This window comes from Lynx rufus, unplaced genomic scaffold (assembly GCF_022079265.1).
Source record: "Lynx rufus isolate CCGP_SWC_20201006 ecotype Redwood Valley unplaced genomic scaffold, mLynRuf1.p SCAF_8, whole genome shotgun sequence".
In the NCBI taxonomy this organism is placed as follows: Eukaryota; Metazoa; Chordata; class Mammalia; order Carnivora; family Felidae; genus Lynx; species Lynx rufus.
The window spans coordinates 61,605,268-61,623,724 of NW_025814896.1; the positions used below are offsets into that span (position 1 = coordinate 61,605,268).

An 18,457-nucleotide genomic window follows, 5' to 3' on the forward strand; every position below is an offset into this window, starting at 1 on the left:
AACGTAGCCGGCGCTGGGGGCCCGACGCGTCACTTTCGCCCACTTCCGTCGCGCCCGCGGCCTGTCGCGCCCCGTAGTTTTCCGGTGGCCAGTCGGAAGTTGTTTCTGCCGGCTTCCGGTTCCTGCCGTCGCGAGTGTCGCTTGCTCCCAACCCGGTCGCAGCCGTTGCGGACGCAAGCGGGTCTCGGCAGCTGGGGCCCCCTCGCAGTCATGCCCCGGTATTACGAGGATAAGCCGGAGGGCGGCGCGTGCGCGGGCGTGAAGGAGGACCTGGGCGCATGTCTGCTGCAGTCGGACTGTGTGCTCCAGGTAGCGCAGCCGGGCGCTCGGGGTGATGAGACGCTGGAACCGGAGAGGCAGGGCCCGGCCAAGGTTTCCCGGTCAGCCTGCGGTGGTGGTCAGGAGACGGGACCCAGAGTTAGAAGTCGTAGGTGTAGATCACAGCTCCAGTTTAATGAACCTGGGCACATCCGCTGTCGGAGCTTCAGCTCCCTCCGGTGTTAAATTGGAGATAAGAAAACCACCTCTTTGGATTTTTGTAAAGATAAACGATTTCGGTTCAAGAAACATGTATTAGATGCTGCCTGCCACTGCTAGCTTCAGGAGATATAAAGGAGAATGAGACAGGTTTCTTGCGTATTAGGAAATGAGACTCTAAATTAACAGAGAATTACATAAACCTGGTACACTGTATTGACTAGCAGTTTCTCCTTTCTCTGTTACGTTATGGCTGAATATATGTTATATTTACTTTCTCTTGGTTTGGGTTTGTTTCTGAATTGGAGTTCGATACGTTCTTGGATAAGTTGTAAACGAAGCAGCTCCATTTTTCCACTATTCTGTATCTTGCTTCCACTACATTCCCCTCACTACAGCCACGTCTTCTCAATCTTAGTGTAGTGAGGCAAGCAGTGAGGTCCAAAGTTAACTGGGGACCTGGGTAATTTTCTCTTATTTCAAAGGAAAGACAACTGCCCCAAAATGGATATCCATCATAAAGCTGTATCAGTATTTCTACTGATTCATGATTTACATTTGGTTCACTGATTTTAGCAGTCAGTGAGACTGGTCACTCCGGTGTGTCGTAAAGCTTGAGTTGTTGTGAATTTAAGAGGTTCTCTAGTCCAGCTCTCTTACACAGATGAGGAAACTGAGGTGCCCTGTCCAGGGCTGTTTCCAATCTGCTGCTTCATTGGTGCAGATATTCAGCCAGCTCTTAGTAAACGCCTGGTAAGTGGCAGGCATGATGCCATGCACTGGTGACACAAAGATGAATTGTTTCAGTCACTACCTTAAATGAGTTTAGTCGGATGGGAAGAACAGACATGTAAGGAGCTAAATTCCTGTAATAAGGGCTGTGTAAGCATTTAGTTAATATTTGTTTAATGATGAGATTTGGAAACAAAATGCTACAGGAGTCCAATGAAGAGCAACTTATTCTTGAGAATTTGGAAACTTCTCACAGAAAAGGTGACATTTGATCTGAGTCTTAAAGTTGGAGTAGTAGATTATCAAGTAAAAGAGTCGGGAATGTGGTGGTTGAGGAAAGAAGCTGAAAGAACAGCATGGGCAAGTCAGAGAGATGTGACCAAGAGAAGCTAGTGCCCTCTTAGGCCTGGGTGATAGGGAATGTGACAGAAAGCTTGAGAGGAAGACTGTCGTGTGAAAGCCCTTGTATGTCAGAGTGAGGGCCCTAGATTTTCTCCTGACCCTCAGCATCAGAAGGCCATAGAGATGAGCAATCAAGGGAATAAAGTACACGATGGGACTGAGAAAAGAAACTGTAGAGGAGGAAACTGAAGGCAAGGAGGATACCAAGTTGCTTTTTTGCAATAATCCATTTATTTAGTCAGCATTTGAGTGCCAAGCTCTAATTCAGAGGATATACAGATGATTGGGATACATTCCCTCCTGTGTAGAAATTAGATCTCTGGAAAACTGGGCAGAGATAATGGCCAGGACACATGGCACAGACTTTGCTTTCCCCAGCTGAATATGTGGCTCTATTGATGCTGGTCAATTAAGAGAACATGATGTTTGTAAAAAAGTACTTTAAATGGGAATGTGTGTACAGTTTATGTTAAATTCATCCTGACTTCAAGAGGAGTGTAAAAGGGCAGTATTGAGGCAAAACATTGAGATCTGTAGATAAGAGGACAATATCCTACCTTTTCAGATAGTGTCACTGGCAGCTACAGCCTACCATGCCCCTCCTAGGGACTCTGAAGACCAAGGGACATTCTGCTGAGGTCTGTGTCTGCCCTGAATGACCTCATTTATGATAAAATTTAGCTCCTTGTACAAAGTTAATCTGATCTTCTGGCAGATGGATGCTGTAGTCTTCCTTGCCAATCTTTAACCCACTGGAAAAGCTGCTGGACCTGACTCTCAGGAGGAATTCAAAATAAATATTTAGTGCTACAATGGGAAATAGTCAAGGAACTATAGGGTTTGAGAGAAGCTCAGGGTAATGGGGGTGAGGATGTCAACCCCTGTGGGGCTGGAAAGGAGAAGCAAGGAAAAAGCAGATTCAAAAGGCAGCTCTTGGATAGACTTCTTAGGATTTTATGACTCCTGGGGGATCAAAAAGGTTGAAACTATGCTCAAGAAACCTGAATCACAGGTTATCTCCTGTGTGTCTCCATTAACAAGCTCTCAGACCTGCTGACTTAATCAGAATTACCTGGAGATGGGGCAGAGAGCTTAAAAGTATAGATCCCACTGCTCCTCCTACCCCTATAAAAGTATCCCACGTTGATTCTTGGGCACAGCCATGTTTGGGAATCACTGATCTTTTAGTTTTTTTTTTTTAACATTCATTTTTTGAGAGACAGAGTGTGAGTGGGGGAGGGGCAGAGAAAGAGGGAGACACAGAATCTGAAGCTGGCACCAGGCTCTGAGCTGTCAGCACAGAGCCCAATGTGGGGCTTGAACCCACGGACTGTGAGATCATGACCCAAGCCGAAGTCAGTCACTTAACCGACTGAGCCACCCAGGCGCCCCAGGAATCACTGATCTTGCCCTCAGAAGGTAAATAAACTTGGGAGTGTATTAGTTAGGATATAGGTTCGGGTAGATGGTACAGATATCCAGAATAACATTGGCTTGAACAAGAAAGGAAATTCTCTTTGGGGTGCCTGGGTGGCTCAGTCAGTTAAGCGTCCGACTTCTGCTCAGGTCATGATCTCTCGATTTGTGAGTTCGAGCCCTGCGTCAGGCTCTGTGCTGACAGCTCAGAGCCTGAAGCCTGCTTCAGATTCTGTGTCTCCCCGTCTCTCAGCCCCTCCCATCCTTACGCTCTGTCTCTCAATAATAAATAAACGTTAAAAATTAAAAAAAAAAAAAAAGAAAATTCTCTTTTGCTCTTTGTGTGTGCCTGTAAATAGGTCCTGGACAGCTCCCCTCAGCCTTCCATAGACCCAGACACTGTTGATCATGTGGTTTTAGGTGCTGTGATGGGAGACAGGATGTTATTCTCACACGCGTGGTCCAAGATTGCCTTCCTTCCATATCATCAGGCCATGACGTGATGATGTGAAGTGATAAGAGGGGGCAAGTCACTTGCCTTTAAGGACCAATGCAGAAGATTTACATTTCAGTTCCTCACATATTCTAGTGGCTAGAACTTAGTCATATGACCACACCCAGTTGCAAGGGTGGCTGGGAAATCTAGCGCAGCCATATGCCTCACAAGAAAGGAAGAGTTAAATGTTAAGGGACAACTGGCAGTCTGCCATTTGGTGTAGAGGTGAAGGAGGATGAATTAACCTGTCTCTATCTCTCTTAGAATAAGATGGATCTTTCCATTAGGCAGTTGGCAGTCTGGCATGAAAGCTTATGAAAAAGATACCGTTTGGGGAAGCATCAGTTTAGAGTTCTAGTCTTTGGTATAGTTTTATTTATTCTTCTGTTTGCTGTCACATCATTCACATGGGCAACAAACATCCCATCGGCAACATTTTATTACAGAGTTTTAGGGTGGAACACAGTGCAGGGAAGCTTGCTACTGTGTTCTGATTCACTTTTGTGATTCACTGATACAGATGACAATTAAAATCTAGAACCTAAGCAGGCAGACAGACTAGAAAGTGGCAAGATTCCCAAGAATTGGGAATGCCACAGATATGGTACCCTGTAGCATTTTTCACAGTAAAAACAAGAAGGGCGACATGGCACTTGCAAAATAAAGGTTTGGAGGAGTGGTTGCAGTGGTAGGGTTGAGGTACCAAAATCTGCTTGAAGGTAAACCCTGGATGATGAAGAGTTGGTGAAATTGGGGTTACATTTTCCCCAGTGCATGAATGCACCAGATGTTTCTATTTAAGTAGTAAGTATTCTAGGTTCCTTATTAACATTCTAAGCGTTCAGTACCACACTAACAATGTTCTGATTTTAGGGCACCTAATTCTGGCTGTTTGAGCTTTTAAAATTAACACTGAGCCAGGGTCATTTTATTCTCAGACAAAATTGCTTGACCCATTTTACACTGGAACTCACCTTGAGTAGGAAGGTTTCATCATTTTCCTTTATATTGCCAAGCACTGCATGAGGCTAATGTTTATAAGCAGTGTATGTTTTATTTCTTTAATAGGTAATCATAATGTTAAGGTTTTGATTTTTTTTCTTCACAAATTGCGTATCACAGTTTGATGTAATTAAAGCTCAGGTAATTCAGAAAATTTAAGTCCTGTCAACTTTTTCCAGATGTTGTTTTATATATTTACATTCCTGGGAAACAGAACCCCTTTAGCACCTCTCCCTGTTACCCTCTGGCACTTCTCTATGTGACACGCCACTCTGCCGGTTGGCATTTGTACATGTATACCTTCTTTGCTACCTGGTTGTAAAAGCCCTGTCTGAGCAGGAATATCTAACATTTTTTAACCTCCCACTGAACTGATCTGGGGCCATTCTGAATATTTTTTAAAGTAAATTAGTTGTGAGGGCTTAGTTAATAGACAAATTAGTAAGATAGGGCATCCAAAAAGAGAAATTTTGCTGCAATTAAATTTTAATCTTGCCTCTTTGAATTGTGAAGTATATATATTTTTAAATGTCCATTTATCAATTTTGACAGAGAAAGGCTGAGCAGGGGCTTGGCAGAGAAAGAGGGAGAGAGAACCCCAAGCAGGCCCCATGCTGCCAGTGCAGAGCCCAATGCCAGACTCAATCCTATGACCCATGAGATCGTGACCTGAGCTGAAATCAAGGGTCAGACGCTTAACCTCCTGAGGCACCCAGGCGTCCCTGAATTCTGAAGCACATTATTGATGTTCTCTGTGTCCAGCATATTTAAATGCCTTTGTGTTAAGTTAAACATGTCTTTGTTAAAAAATATTTTAAGATTATGAAGAGGTATTAAAATTTTTGTTCCATGTTTACCTTGAAAAACCCATACTAAATTCTAGCTCTCACCTAGTTTTGCAGATGTAATTTTGTCAAGTCTGATTTTTAATGCTTATAGTTTAAAAAATCTTATTTAAGAATCAAAAATAAGTTTCTCCTGTGAGCATTCTTATAGGTGCTTCTTACCTTGGCAGGAAGGGAATGGTTTAGTCCAGTTTGCTTCTTAACCTTCTTTTAGCTTTCACTGCTTAAAGTTGGGTTCATTTCACATCAGGCCCAGGCAGATCTTTTCTCACAAATATGTCTCAATTCTGTTAACATCTCCCCTTCCTCTTCCGGTTCTATGTGGTTGTGCTTCTGAAATTAGAGAATTTGACCGTTGGGTGGGGGGCAGGGATGTGTTGGAGGTAATCGTGCTTGCACTAAAAGGATGTATACCTGGAGGCTTTAAAGCCACTTGATAGGTCCTTCCAGAACAAACCCATTTCCCACTACAGCCGGCCTGATCAATTGTATGTACATGCATGTGTACATGTATGCATGTCCACTCATCTATCTTGATGAGTTCTGGAGTGTAAAAATTTTAGAAACACTGAAGGAAAAAAAAATTATTACTTTCACCTTTACTCTCTTACCCATAAGGAGCTAATAATACTAGTTGCGAGATATATAAAAATTTGAAAGAAAAGTATCATATGGACACTAGTATTTTCAAGAACTCAAGGGCACCCTAAAAAGTGCTCCAAAATTATTTGATACATTTTTTATTCTATCCTGTTCTCCCTAAACATCAGCAGTCAAAATGAATCACAAAATATTTTGTCATATAATTTACTACTTTTTTTCTTTAACTTTAAAAAAAAGCACTACTTTCAAAACGATAGTTATTTTGTACTTTGTGAGGAAATTCTCCAGGTATTTATATTGTTTTCTGTGTCCTAGGAAGGAAAATCCCCTCGACAGTGTCTGAAGGAAGGAAACTGCAAAGCTTTGAAATACTCATTTTTTGAATGTAAAAGATCAATGGTAAGAGGCTATATAGCTTTTGCAAAGCTTATGCTAAAAATTTTAGGTATGCTAAAAATTAAGTATGTGAATGACCTAGCAATTACATATATGTTGCAAGTGAGATCATTCAGAAAAAAGAATGTGGATAATATTATTTATGTATTACTTCTACTTTGACACTAGAAAGCGCCATCTAGGGAACTCCTGAGTGGACTAATAGATTTGTACAGCCTTTGTCCAAGAGTGATTCACTATTAGTGCTCTAAGATGCCAATTTGCCTTATATACTGACTTTAAAACCCTCTACGTACCCCACCACCCTTGGAAGAGGCTGCACTGTGAGCTTTAAGTCAAAGAACATGTAGTCATCCTATGAGTAGATACTTTAAACATTTTTAATCCCTAAATGTTAGGTGTGATTTACTGTTTAAAGATTTCAAATACATTTCAATGTTCATTTTGAGTTTATTTTTAAATTTTTTTTAACGTTTATTCATTTTTGATGGAGACAAAGTGCAAGTAGGGGAGGGGCAGAGAGAGAGGGAGACACAGAATTTGAAGCAGGCTCTGGGCTAAGCTGTCAGCCCAGAGCCAGCCCAGAGCCTGATGCAGGGCTCGAACCCACCAACCACAAGATCGTGACCTGAGCCAAAGTCTGACACTTAACAGACTGAGCCACCTAGGCGCCCCTTGGGTTTATTTTTGTGTACGGTATGAGAAAGTGGTCTAGGTTCATGCTTCTGCATGTTGCTGTCCAGTTTTTCCAACACCATTTGCTGAAGAGACCATCTTTTTTCCATTGGTGATTCTTTCCTGCTTTGTGAAGATCAGTTGGCCATACGTTTGTGGGTCCATTTCTGAGTTCTCCATTCTGTTCCATTGATCTTTGTGTCTGTTTTTGTGCTAGTACCATACTGTCTTGATGATTACAGCTTTGTAATACAGCTTGAAGTCAGAATTGTGATGTGCCTTGGTTTTCTTTCTCAACATTACTTTGGCTATTCAGGGTCTCTTCTGATTCCATACAAATTTTAGAATTGTTTGTTCTAGCTCTGTGAAGAATGTTGGTGTTATTTTGATAGGGATCGCATTGAATATATAGATTGCTTGCATAGTTATCGACATTGTAACAATATTTGTTCTTCCAGTCCATGAGCATGGAATGTTTTTCCATTGTTTTGTGTCTTCTTCAGTTTCTTTCATAAGCTTTCTATAGTTTTGAGTATACAAATTTTTCACCTCTTTGGTTAGGTTTATTCCTACGTATTTTATGTTTTTTTGGTGCAGTTCAAATACATCTGAATATTAACCCAAACAAAACTTAATAAAAAAAAAATTAAGTTTGCTAGAAGCACACATAGAGTATAGTTGAGGGAAAAATATAAATATAATTCGGATTCTACTTGAGAAGAAAATCCTTATTGGGACCTTAAATGGAACTTTTTTTTTTTTTTTTAATTTTTTTTTTTTCAACGTTTATTTATTTTTGGGACAGAGAGAGACAGAGCATTGGAACTTTTGTTTTTAATGACATCTTTATTATTTTTTTTTCTTGGTAGCTCTGACAATTGCCTTTTTGACTGTGCTGGAAACTGGTTTACTTCTGTCACAGATTGAGACCACTTACCAAAGCTGTGTTTAATTGTGTTGTACAAAATCTGATTTAATTATATGTTTATTTTCAGTTGGATGCCAGATCAAGATTCCGAGGAAGAAAAGGATATTGACGCCAATATGCTGAAACCAAAATGAAAACAACAAAGGATTTTCTCTGATCACTTAAAACAGAGAAGCCAAAATAGGAGACAGACTTGCTGTATCTGATGGGTTAGACCAGTATTTCCCTCCACAAACACTGGAGAAAATGGATGAGTTCTGTTTTTGAATATGTATAAAGTAAATGATCCTTTCTCTAAGTTATTTTTGAAAGAAAAATATAATCGAACAGCTATGAGCTGAGAGCAACATAATGTGTATTGAGAATTGTTCTAAACCACAAAAAGTGGAAAGATTGTTATTTTCCAACTTGACTCTTCGACCAGATGACTCGGTTGGTACATCCTTTGTGAATATTATGAAGGCCACTGATGGGACTGTTAAAATTGATAACATTCAGTGTGGGGAGAAAATGTCTATTGGGAAAGCTTTGGATAAAGATTTCTTTTACTCAATCTGTCCTATTTAGTTCTAAAAATGTGTTTGATTCCTTGGAGGAGAAATGCTTCATTTGCACCGATTCACTAGAGTAACAACCTCACAACTTTAATATTAATATCATACAGTAGGCGTAGCTGGATACAAACCTCTGATTGTTGCCAGGGCTCTTGTCCTCCATTTCGGGACTGTTTTTCTCGTTTCGGGCTTCATTTTCAGGCTGGTCCTCTCTCACATAATGGGGAAGAGGCCTGGCAGCCAAAAGTGCACATCCTTAAGTCCATGATCCAAAAGAAAGAGCCAACCTTTTCTAGGGTCCACTAATCAAATCCTACAAAAGGACTGTTGTCTTCCCTGGATCACTTGCCCCTGAATTAGACCAGTCCCTGTGGAGAAAGGGATGAGGCCACGTGATTTTGGCCTGGCCTGGGTCTTACACACGGTAATGGGTCACCCCCAACAGAAGCACATTGGATGAGTGATGGGCCTTATCCCAAAAGAAAAGGATTCAGAGAAAACTGAAACAATAGATGTTCATAGAGAAAGCATGAGCGAAAACCAGGAAATGCTTGAAAAAGTTTAGAATCACAGTAATTCTGATCACTTAATACAATCAAGAGCCAAATACAAATCCAAGTATTCTCTTTTCAGTGGTGAAGAATAAATGAAGAAGCATAGCTTCTTTATGTGGCCATGGTTCTTTGCAGTTCAAGCAATCAAGGTGTTCTATAGCTCAACTGGTTTTTTAAAGGTTCGCCTAAAGTGAGAATTCCACACTGGTCCCCATTGCAGAGTATCACTGAGGTCTGCTGTTGTGTTTGTGTGGTACTGCTTTTCACTGGAAAAGGGAAAAACATTTTTTTTCCCTGTTTAAGTGCTCCAACTTTTATTAAAATAACTTTGATAAGAAACTCCAGAATTATTTTATAGAACCCTCTTTTTTTAGTAACAGCTTGAAAGCTTCATTTAGAGAAATTCACATTCCATAGATTCATGCTTAAAGCATACAATTTTGTTTTTTGGAGTATAGTCACAAATTTGTGCAACCATCATCGCCATCTAATTCCTGAACATTCTCAAGGGAAACCCCATACCCATTAGCAGTTACTCCCCATCCCTCCTTTCCCCCCAATTCCCAGCAACCACTAATATACTTTCTATGTCCATAGATTTGCATATTCTGGGCATGTCATAAAAATGGAGTTACATGTGGCCTGTCGAGACTGGCTTCTTTCACTTATCATGTTTTCAAGGTTCATCCATATGTGTAGCATCCGTCCATTCCTTTTTATTGCTGAATACTCTTCCATAGTATAGATAGACTACATTTTATGTATCTATCAGCTGATGGACTTTGGGTTTTTTGCACTTTGGAGCTATGAAGACTAATGTCATGACTATTCATGAACAAGTTTTACGTGGATATAGGTTTCATTTCTCCAGGGTAAATACCTAACAACGGTATTACCGCCAAACTTTTACACAGTGGCTACACCATTTCACATTCCCACCAGCAAAAGATTTCCATTGCTCCAGATCAGCAACAGTTACATTCCATCTATTTGATTATAGCCATTCTACAAGGTGTGAACCGGTATCTAATTGGGATTTTGATTAGCATGTCCCTAATGGCTACTGATGTTGAGCATGTTTTCATGTGCTTAATGGCCTTGTGTATACCTTTTTTTTTTTTAACATTTCTTGAATTATATTTATTCTATTTGAGAAACTATCATTATTTTCAGGTGTCAGATTTTTTTTTTAATTTTTATTTAAATTTTAGGTAACATGCAGTGCAATATTGGTTTCAGGAGTAGAATTCAGTGATTCACCACTTATATACAACACCCAGTGGTGATCATAACAAGTACCCTCACTATCTTGATTACCCATTACCTATCTAGCCCATCCCCACCCACCTCCTTCCATTAACCCTCTGTTTAGTTTGTTCCCTATCATTAAGAGTCTCTTGTGGTGTGTTTCCCTCTCTTGTTTCCCCCTTTCCATATATTCATCTGTTTTGTTTCTTAACTTCTACATGAGTGAAATCTTATGGTATTTGTCTTTCTCTGAATGACTTATTTAGCATTATACATTCTAGCTCCATCCACGTCACTACAAATGGCAAGATTTCATTCTTTTTGATGTCTAATATTCCATTGAATATATCCATTCATCAGTTGATGGGACATTGGGGCTCTCTCTGTAATTTAGCTATTGTTGATAATACTGCTATAAACATTGGGGTGCACGTACCCCTTTAAATCTGTATTTTTGTATCCTTTGGGTAAACACCCTAGTAGTGTAATTGCTAGATGGTAGGGTAGTTGTATTTTTAATTTTTTGAGGAACCTCCATACTATTTTCCAGAGTGGCTGCACCAGTTTGTATTCCCACCAACAGTTCAAGAGGGTTCCCCTTTCTCCACATCCTCACCAACAACTGTTGTTTCTTGTGTTGTTAACTTTAGCCATTCTGACAGGTGTGAGCTGGTATCTCATCATGCTTTTGATTTGTATTTCCTGATGATGATGATGATGATGATGATGATGTTGAGCATCTTTTCATGTGTCTGTAGTCATCTGGATATCTTCTTTGGAAAAGTGTCTATACATGTCTTCTCATTTCTTAATTGGGTTGTTTCTTGCGTGTTGAGTTTCTAAGTTCTTTATAGATTTTGGATACTAACTGTTAATAGATAATGTCATTTGCAAATATCTTCTCCGCAGGCTGCCTTTTAGTTTTGTTAATTGTTTCCTTTGCTGTGCAAAAGCTTTTTACCTTGATGACATCCCAATGGTTCATTTTTGCTTTTGTTTCCTTTGCTTCTGGCAACATGTCTAGTAAGAAGTTGCTCTGGCTAAGGTCAAAGAGGTTACTACCTGTGTTCTTCTCTAGGATTTTGATGGTTTCCTGTCTCACATTTAAGTCTTTCAGCCATTTTGAATTTACTTGTGCATGATGTAAGAAGGTGGTCCGGTTTCATTCTTCTGCATGTTGCTGTCCAGTTTTCCTAATAATATTTGTTAAAGGGACTTTTTCCCATTGGATATTCTTTCTTGCTTTGTTGAAAATTAGTTGGCCATATAGTTGTAGGTCCATTTCTGGGATTCCTATTCTGTTCCATTGATCTCTGTGTCTGTTTTTGTGCCAGTACCATATTGTCTTGATGACTACAGCTTTGTAATACAGCTTGAAATCCAGAATTGTGATGCCTCCAGTTTTTTCTTTTTCAGAACTGCTTTAACCATTTGGGGACTTTTCTGGTTCCATAAAAATTTTAGGATTGTTTGTTCTAGCTCTGTGAAAAATGCTGGTGGTATTTTAATAGGGATTGCATTAAATGTGTAGATTGCTTCTGGTAGTATTGGCATTTCAGCAATGTTTGTTCTTTCAATCCATGAACATGGACTGTGTCTCCATTTCTTTGTGTCCTATTCAATTTCTTTCATAATTGTTCTATAGTTTTCAGAGTATAAATCTTTTATGTCTTTAGTTAGGTTTATTCCTAGGTATCTTACTGTTTTTGCACTTGCAAATAGGATCAATTCCTTGATTTCTTTTTCTGCTACTTCATTACTGGTGTATAGAAATGCAGATTTCTGAATGGTGATTTATATCCTGTGACTTTGCTGAATTCATGTATTAGTTATAGCAATTTGGAGGGTTTTCTACAAAGAGTATCATATAGTCTGCAAAGAGTGAAAATTCGACTTTTTCTTTGCTAATTTGGATGCCCTTTATTTCTTTTTGTTTTCTGATTGCTGAGGCTAACACTTCTGATAACTATGTTAAATAGTAAGGGGGAAAGTGGACATCCGTGTCTTGTTCCTGACCAAAGGGGAAAGGCTCTCAGTTTCTTCCCATTGAAGATGATATTAGCTCTGGGTCTTCCATGTATGGCATTTAGGATGTTGAGGTATGTTCCATCTATCCCTACTTTGTTGAGGGTTTTTATCAAGAAGGAATGCTATATTTTGTGAAGTGCTTTCTTCTGCATCTATTGACAGGATCTTATGGTTCTTATCCTTTCTTTTACTAATGTGGTGTATCATGTTGATTAATTTGCAAATACTGAATAAATCCCACTTGATCATGGTGAATAATTATTTTAAGGTACTGTTGAATTAGATTTGCTACTATTTTATTGAGAATTTTTACATCCATATTCATCAGGGATATTGGCCTGTAATTCTCCTTTTGAGTGGGGTCTTTTGTTTTGAAATCAAGGTAATGCTGGCCCTGTAGAAGACGTTTGGAAATTTTCCTTCCATTTCTGTTTTTTCGAAGAGTTTGAGAAGAATAGGTATTAACTTTATTTAAATGTCTGGTAGAATTCCTCTGGAAAGCCATCTGGCCCAGAACTCTTGTTTTTTGGGAGATTTTTGATTACTGATTCAATTTCTTTGCTGGTTATGGGTCTGTTTAAATTTTCGATTTCTTCCTGTTTCAGTTTTGGTAGCTTGTAAGTTTCTAGGAGTTTGTCCATTTCTTCCAGATTGCCCAGTTTGTTGGCAAAAAATTTTCCATAGTATTCTCATAATTGTATATCTGTGCTGTTGGTTGTGATCTCTCCTTCATTCATGATTTTATCTATTTGGGTCCTTTCTTCTTTTTGATCAGTCTGTCAAGGGGTTTATCAATTTATTAATTCTTTCAAGGAACCAGCTCTTAGTTTTGTTGATCTGTTCCTGGTTTTTTGTTTCTATATTGTTTATTTCAGCTCTTATCTTTATTATTTCCCTTCTGCTGGCTTTAGGATCTGCTGTTCCTTTTCTAGCTCCTTTAGGTGTAAGGTTAGGATATGTATTTGGGACCTTTCTTGCTTCTTGAGATAGGCCTGTATTGCAATATACTTCCCTCTTAGGACTGCCTTTGCTGCATCCCAGAGGTTTTGGAATGTCGTATTTTCACTTGCTTCCATGTATTTTTTTTATTTTTTCTTTAATTTCCTGGTTAACCCACTCATTCTTTAGCAAGATGTTTTTTAACCTCCATGTATTTGAGGGCTTCCCAAATTTTTCTTGTGGTTGATGTCAAGTTGTGGTCTGAAAATATGCATGGTATGATCTAGATCTTTCTGTACTTGTGGAGGGCTGATTTGTGACCTAGCATGTGATCTATTCTGCAGAATGTTCCGTGTGCACATGAAAAGAATGTGTACTCTGTTGCTTTAGGATGAAATGTTCTGAATCTATCTGTTAAGGCCATCCAGTCCAGTGTGTCATTCAAAGTCATTGTTTCCTTGTTGATTTTCTGCTTAGATGATCTGTCCATTGTTGTCAGTGGGGCGTTAAAGTCCTCTATTATTATTGTATCATTATCAATGAGTTTCTTTATGTTTGTTAGTAATTGATTTATATTTGGGTGTTTCAAGTTGGGGGCATAAATATTTACAATTGTTAGATCTTGTTGATGGACAGACCCCTTAATTATGATATAACACCCTTCCTCATCTCTTGTTACAGTCTTTGGTTTAAAATCTCGTTTGTCTGATATAAGTATGGCTACTGTGGCTTTCTTTTGACCTCCATTAGGATGATACATGGTTCTCCATCCCCTCACTTCAGTCTGCAGGTGTCTTAGGTCTAAAATGAGTCTCTTGTCGGCCACATGTAGATGGGTCTTGTGGGTTTTTCTTTTTTTTATCCATTCTGATACCCTATGTCTTTTGATTGGAGCATTTAGTCCATTTACATTCAGAGTGATCATTAAAAGATGAATTTAATGTCATTGTGTTACCTATACAGCTGGTGTCTCTGGTGATGTCCTCTGGGCCTTTGTAGTCTTTACTGCTTTGGTCTTCTTTTTCCTCCACTCAGAGTGGCCTCCCTCCACCTTAAAATTTCTTGCAGGGCTGGTTTAGTGGTCACAAACTCCTTTAGTTTTTGTTTGTCTGGGAAAGTCTTTATCTCTCCTTCTATTCTGAATGACAGCCTTGCTGGATAAAGAGTTCTTGGCTGCATATTTTTTTCCCATTCGGCACATTGAATATATCCTGCCACTCTTTCTGGCCTGCCAAGTGTCTGTGGACAGATCTGCTGCAAACCTGACCTGTCTTCCCTTGTAGATTAAGGACTTTTTTCCCTTGCTGTTTTCAGGATTCTTTCCTTGTCTGTGTATTTTGTGAATTTGACTACAATATACCTTGGTAATGGTCAGCTTTTGTTGAATTTAATGGAAGTTCTCTGTGCTTCTTGGATTTTGATGTCTGTCTTTTCCCAGATTAGGGAAGTTTTCAGCTATAATTTGTTCAAATAAACCTTCTGCGTCTTTTTCTGTCCCTTCTTCATCTTCTGGGACTCCTATGATATAAATGTTATTCCATTTTAATAAGTCACTGAGTTCCCTAAGTCTACCTTCGTGATCCATTACCTTTGTTTCCCTCTTCTTTTCACCTTCATTATTTCTCATCATTGTATCTTCTATATCACTGATTCAGTCCTCTGCTTCATACATCCTCATTTTTATGGCCTCCATGTGGGTTTGCATCTCATTTACAGCATTTTTAATTTTGACCTGACTAGCTTTTAGTTCTTTTATCTCTGTAGAAAGGGATTCTCTAGCAAACCCAGCTAGTATCTTTATAATTATTTCAAATTCTAGTTCAGACATCTTATATATGTATTGATTAAATTCTTGGATGTGAGGATCTACTTCCTGTTTTTTTCTTTTGGGGTGTATTTCTCCATCTTATCATTTTGTCCTGAAAAGAAGAACCACCCCCCCCAAAAAAAGAAAAAAACAAAACTAGATCATAGATGTGTTTTGGTCTGCTTGTTAAAAGAATCTAGATCCAAAAATACAAAATACAATACAATGAAAATAAATTAAAAAATTATATATAAAAATATATTTAAAAATTTTAATTTTTAAAAATTTTCAAAGGAACCGAAAAAAATGAAAAAAAAATAAAGAATAAAAGTAAAAAGGAAGCTAGATTCTATTTCCCCTAGAGCTGGAGCTTTTCAGCACTCTGATCAGTAGACTTAGTGTGAGTGAGTTGTTTTTGTTGGTCTTCTGAGGGAGGGGCCTGTTGCGCTGATTCTCAGGCTGATGGAAATGGGCCTCAAAGGTGCAGCGGGGTGGGGCCTGGTGTAAGCAGCTCTGGCCTCCATTGGGTAGCACTACTTTTTTTCCTTGAAGGATTTCAGTGCTGATAGGTGCGATGAATACAGCGGTGCCTGCTCTCTAGCCCCAGAGCTGGAAGTTTGCAACTCTGGACACTCCAGGGAACCCTCACAGAAGAGCAATCAATTACCCCTCGTGCCCCCAGCTTCTGTCAGAACCCTGCGTTCACCCAGGAGTTGAGCTTTTATCTCAGGTGCATCACTCAGTTTCAAAATTCCTAATTTTAGGGATTCCCATGGCATGGACCCATGCTCACTGTTCCTCTGGGGTAGGGTCTTGTCATACTTTTACTCTTTGCTGGTCCATGTCAATAACACAATCGCCACACGATCGCATAGCAGTTCAGAGCTTATAGCAAAACAGAGCAGAAAGCCGGCACCCCTGCTTGCTGCCCTCAAATGAGTCCCTGCTTCCTAAGCTTGGAAACAGCACAGCAAGTTGGCGCCACCTGTCCTTGCAACCAAGGAATCCTCAGGCCATGCTGTCACTTCTGGGATTCCACTCCACTTTGCCACATGAGCACCTTTAAGTCAGGCATGTCCCCCACAGTACTGGACTTCTAAAAATTCAGATTTTGCTCTCCACTGCTTACAATACGTTGCAGTAGCCTCCATAATCAGGGCTCCCTCCCCACTGCTGTATTCACAGCTTTGTCTCCCCCAAGTCAACTCTACACACCTCCTACCTTCCAAAAAGTGATTACTTTTCTACTTGTAGACTTGCAGATTTTTTTTCTCTCAGACCTCTGACTGATATCTTTGGTGTTCATAATGATTTGATAACTAGCTGTGTTTTAGGGATGAGGCAAGCTTAGGGTCCCCCTACTCCTCCGCCATCTTCAGTTGTCAGATCTGGCCTTCTGTATATTTTTGGAGAAATGTCTTTTCAAATCCATTCTCCATTTTTAAGTCATTTATCTCTTCATTATTGTGTTATAAGGTCTTTATATATTGTGTATACAAGTTCCTTAAAGACGAATGATTGGGGTTCTAGGAGTTCTGTGTATATACTATTGACCCCTTAGCAGAGATGATCGACAGGTTCTCCCACTTCCGTTCACTCTGTTGATTGTGTTCACTCTGTTGATGCAGTTTTAAATTTTGATGTTATCTGGTTTATCTGTTTTTACTTTGTTGCCTGTACTTTTGGTGTCCGATCTAACAAGTCATTGCCTGGCCTAGTGAAGGTTTCCCCTTAAGTATTCTTCCAGGAGTTGTCTAGTTTTAGTTCTTCCCCTTAGGTCTTCCCTAAAGTTTGAGTTGCTTTTGCATATGGTGTAAGGTAAGGGTACAAGGTCATTCTTTTGTGTGGGGATATCCACTGTTCCCAACATGAAAAGACTTCCCCTTGCTCATTGAATGGTTTGGGCACCTATGTCGAAAACTACATGATCATACATATTAGGGTTTATTTCTGGGCCCTTTCTTCTTTTTCATTGGTCTGTATGTCTGTCTTTATGTCGGTGCTATGCTGTTTTGATCACTGTAGCTTTGTAATACGTTTGGAAATGAGGAAGTGTGAAACCTCCAGCTTTGTTCTTTTTCGATGGTTTTGTCTACTCAGAGCTTCTTGAGATTCCAGATGAATTTTAGGATGGATTTTCCTATCTCCACAAAAAAGTACCATTTGAATTTTGATAGGGAGTACACTGAATCTGTACATCATTTTAGGTAGTATTGGGATCTTAACAATATGAAGTCTTCAATCCATTCACACAGATGTATTCCCATTCATTGGTGTCTTCTTTCCACAACATTTTGTAGTTCTCAGTGTAGAAGACTTTTGTCTTCTCGACTGGGTTAATTCCAAGTATCTTATTCTTTTTTATGTTATTGTAAATGGAGTTGTATTCTTGATTCGCTTTTCAGACTGTTTATTGAGTAATGATGGGTTAACATTTAAATTTTATTGTTAAATATAATAAACATACAGAAAAGTACACAGGATGTTTGTATAATGTTAACAAATAACCATGAAGTAAATCATCATGTAACTACCATCCAGATCACCAGAACATTGTGTGAACCCACTTTAATACTGGACTTTCCTCAGAGACCCTAATGCTCTTCCATGAGAGAAAACCACTGTCCTTGGGTTTGTCACACTCTGCTGGTCTTAAGTTTGCTTTCTCCTTTGAGTCTGTTAGATTTGGCTCCTTGTCATGTATTTTGAATAACGGATTATATACAGAGACAAAAGCAACATGGTCTAGCACTGAAATGGGAAAAATTTCAGTTGAACACTCCTAGAAACTCAGTTATTTACCTTTTCATTCAGTAAACTTTTTTTTAATGTTTACTTATTTTTGAGAGAGAGAGCGCATGAGTGGGAGAGGGACAGAAAGAGAGAGAGAAAAAACACAATCAGAAGCCGGCTCCAGGCTATGAGCTGTGAGCACAGAGCCTGACGCGGGGCTCTAACTCATGAGCAGTGAGATCATGACCTGAGCTGAAGTCAGACACTTAACTGACTGAGCCACTCAGGCACCCCTTCAGTAAGCTTTTTTGAATGACAGGAATTACATATTCAGTTGTGAACACAAAATTACATGCTGGACAAAGTAAAAAGTAACACGATGGGCAGGAGATACATGATATAATGGTTGCATTCAAAATTGAATGAGGAAAAAAAAATTTTTTTAAAGGCACCAACTCGTTCTGTGGAGAGAAATCGCCATAAAGGAGGACAGGCCTGAGATGGGCCTTGAAGGAGTGATGAGAAGGCCGAAGGGTACTGGTCTGGACAAGGGGATAGGATGTGGACCAGGGCTGTGAGTGTGGGGGTGGAATTATGGGATAGGTTGGAGGGGGTACTGAAG

The 18,457-nt window shown here is 39.5% G+C and overlaps 1 protein-coding gene across 1 annotated transcript; it reads left to right on the top strand.

Moving 5' to 3' along the window:
• The first annotated feature begins 26 nt into the window (after positions 1-26).
• LOC124504209 (cytochrome c oxidase assembly factor 5) lies at positions 27-8,525 on the top strand. Its single transcript, XM_047069591.1, has 3 exons — positions 27-309; positions 6,289-6,372; positions 8,040-8,525. The coding sequence occupies exons 1-3, from the start codon at positions 211-213 to the stop codon at positions 8,079-8,081; spliced, it is 225 nt and encodes a 74-aa protein (XP_046925547.1). The 5' UTR covers positions 27-210; the 3' UTR covers positions 8,082-8,525.
• Positions 8,526-18,457: the final 9,932 nt, after the last annotated feature.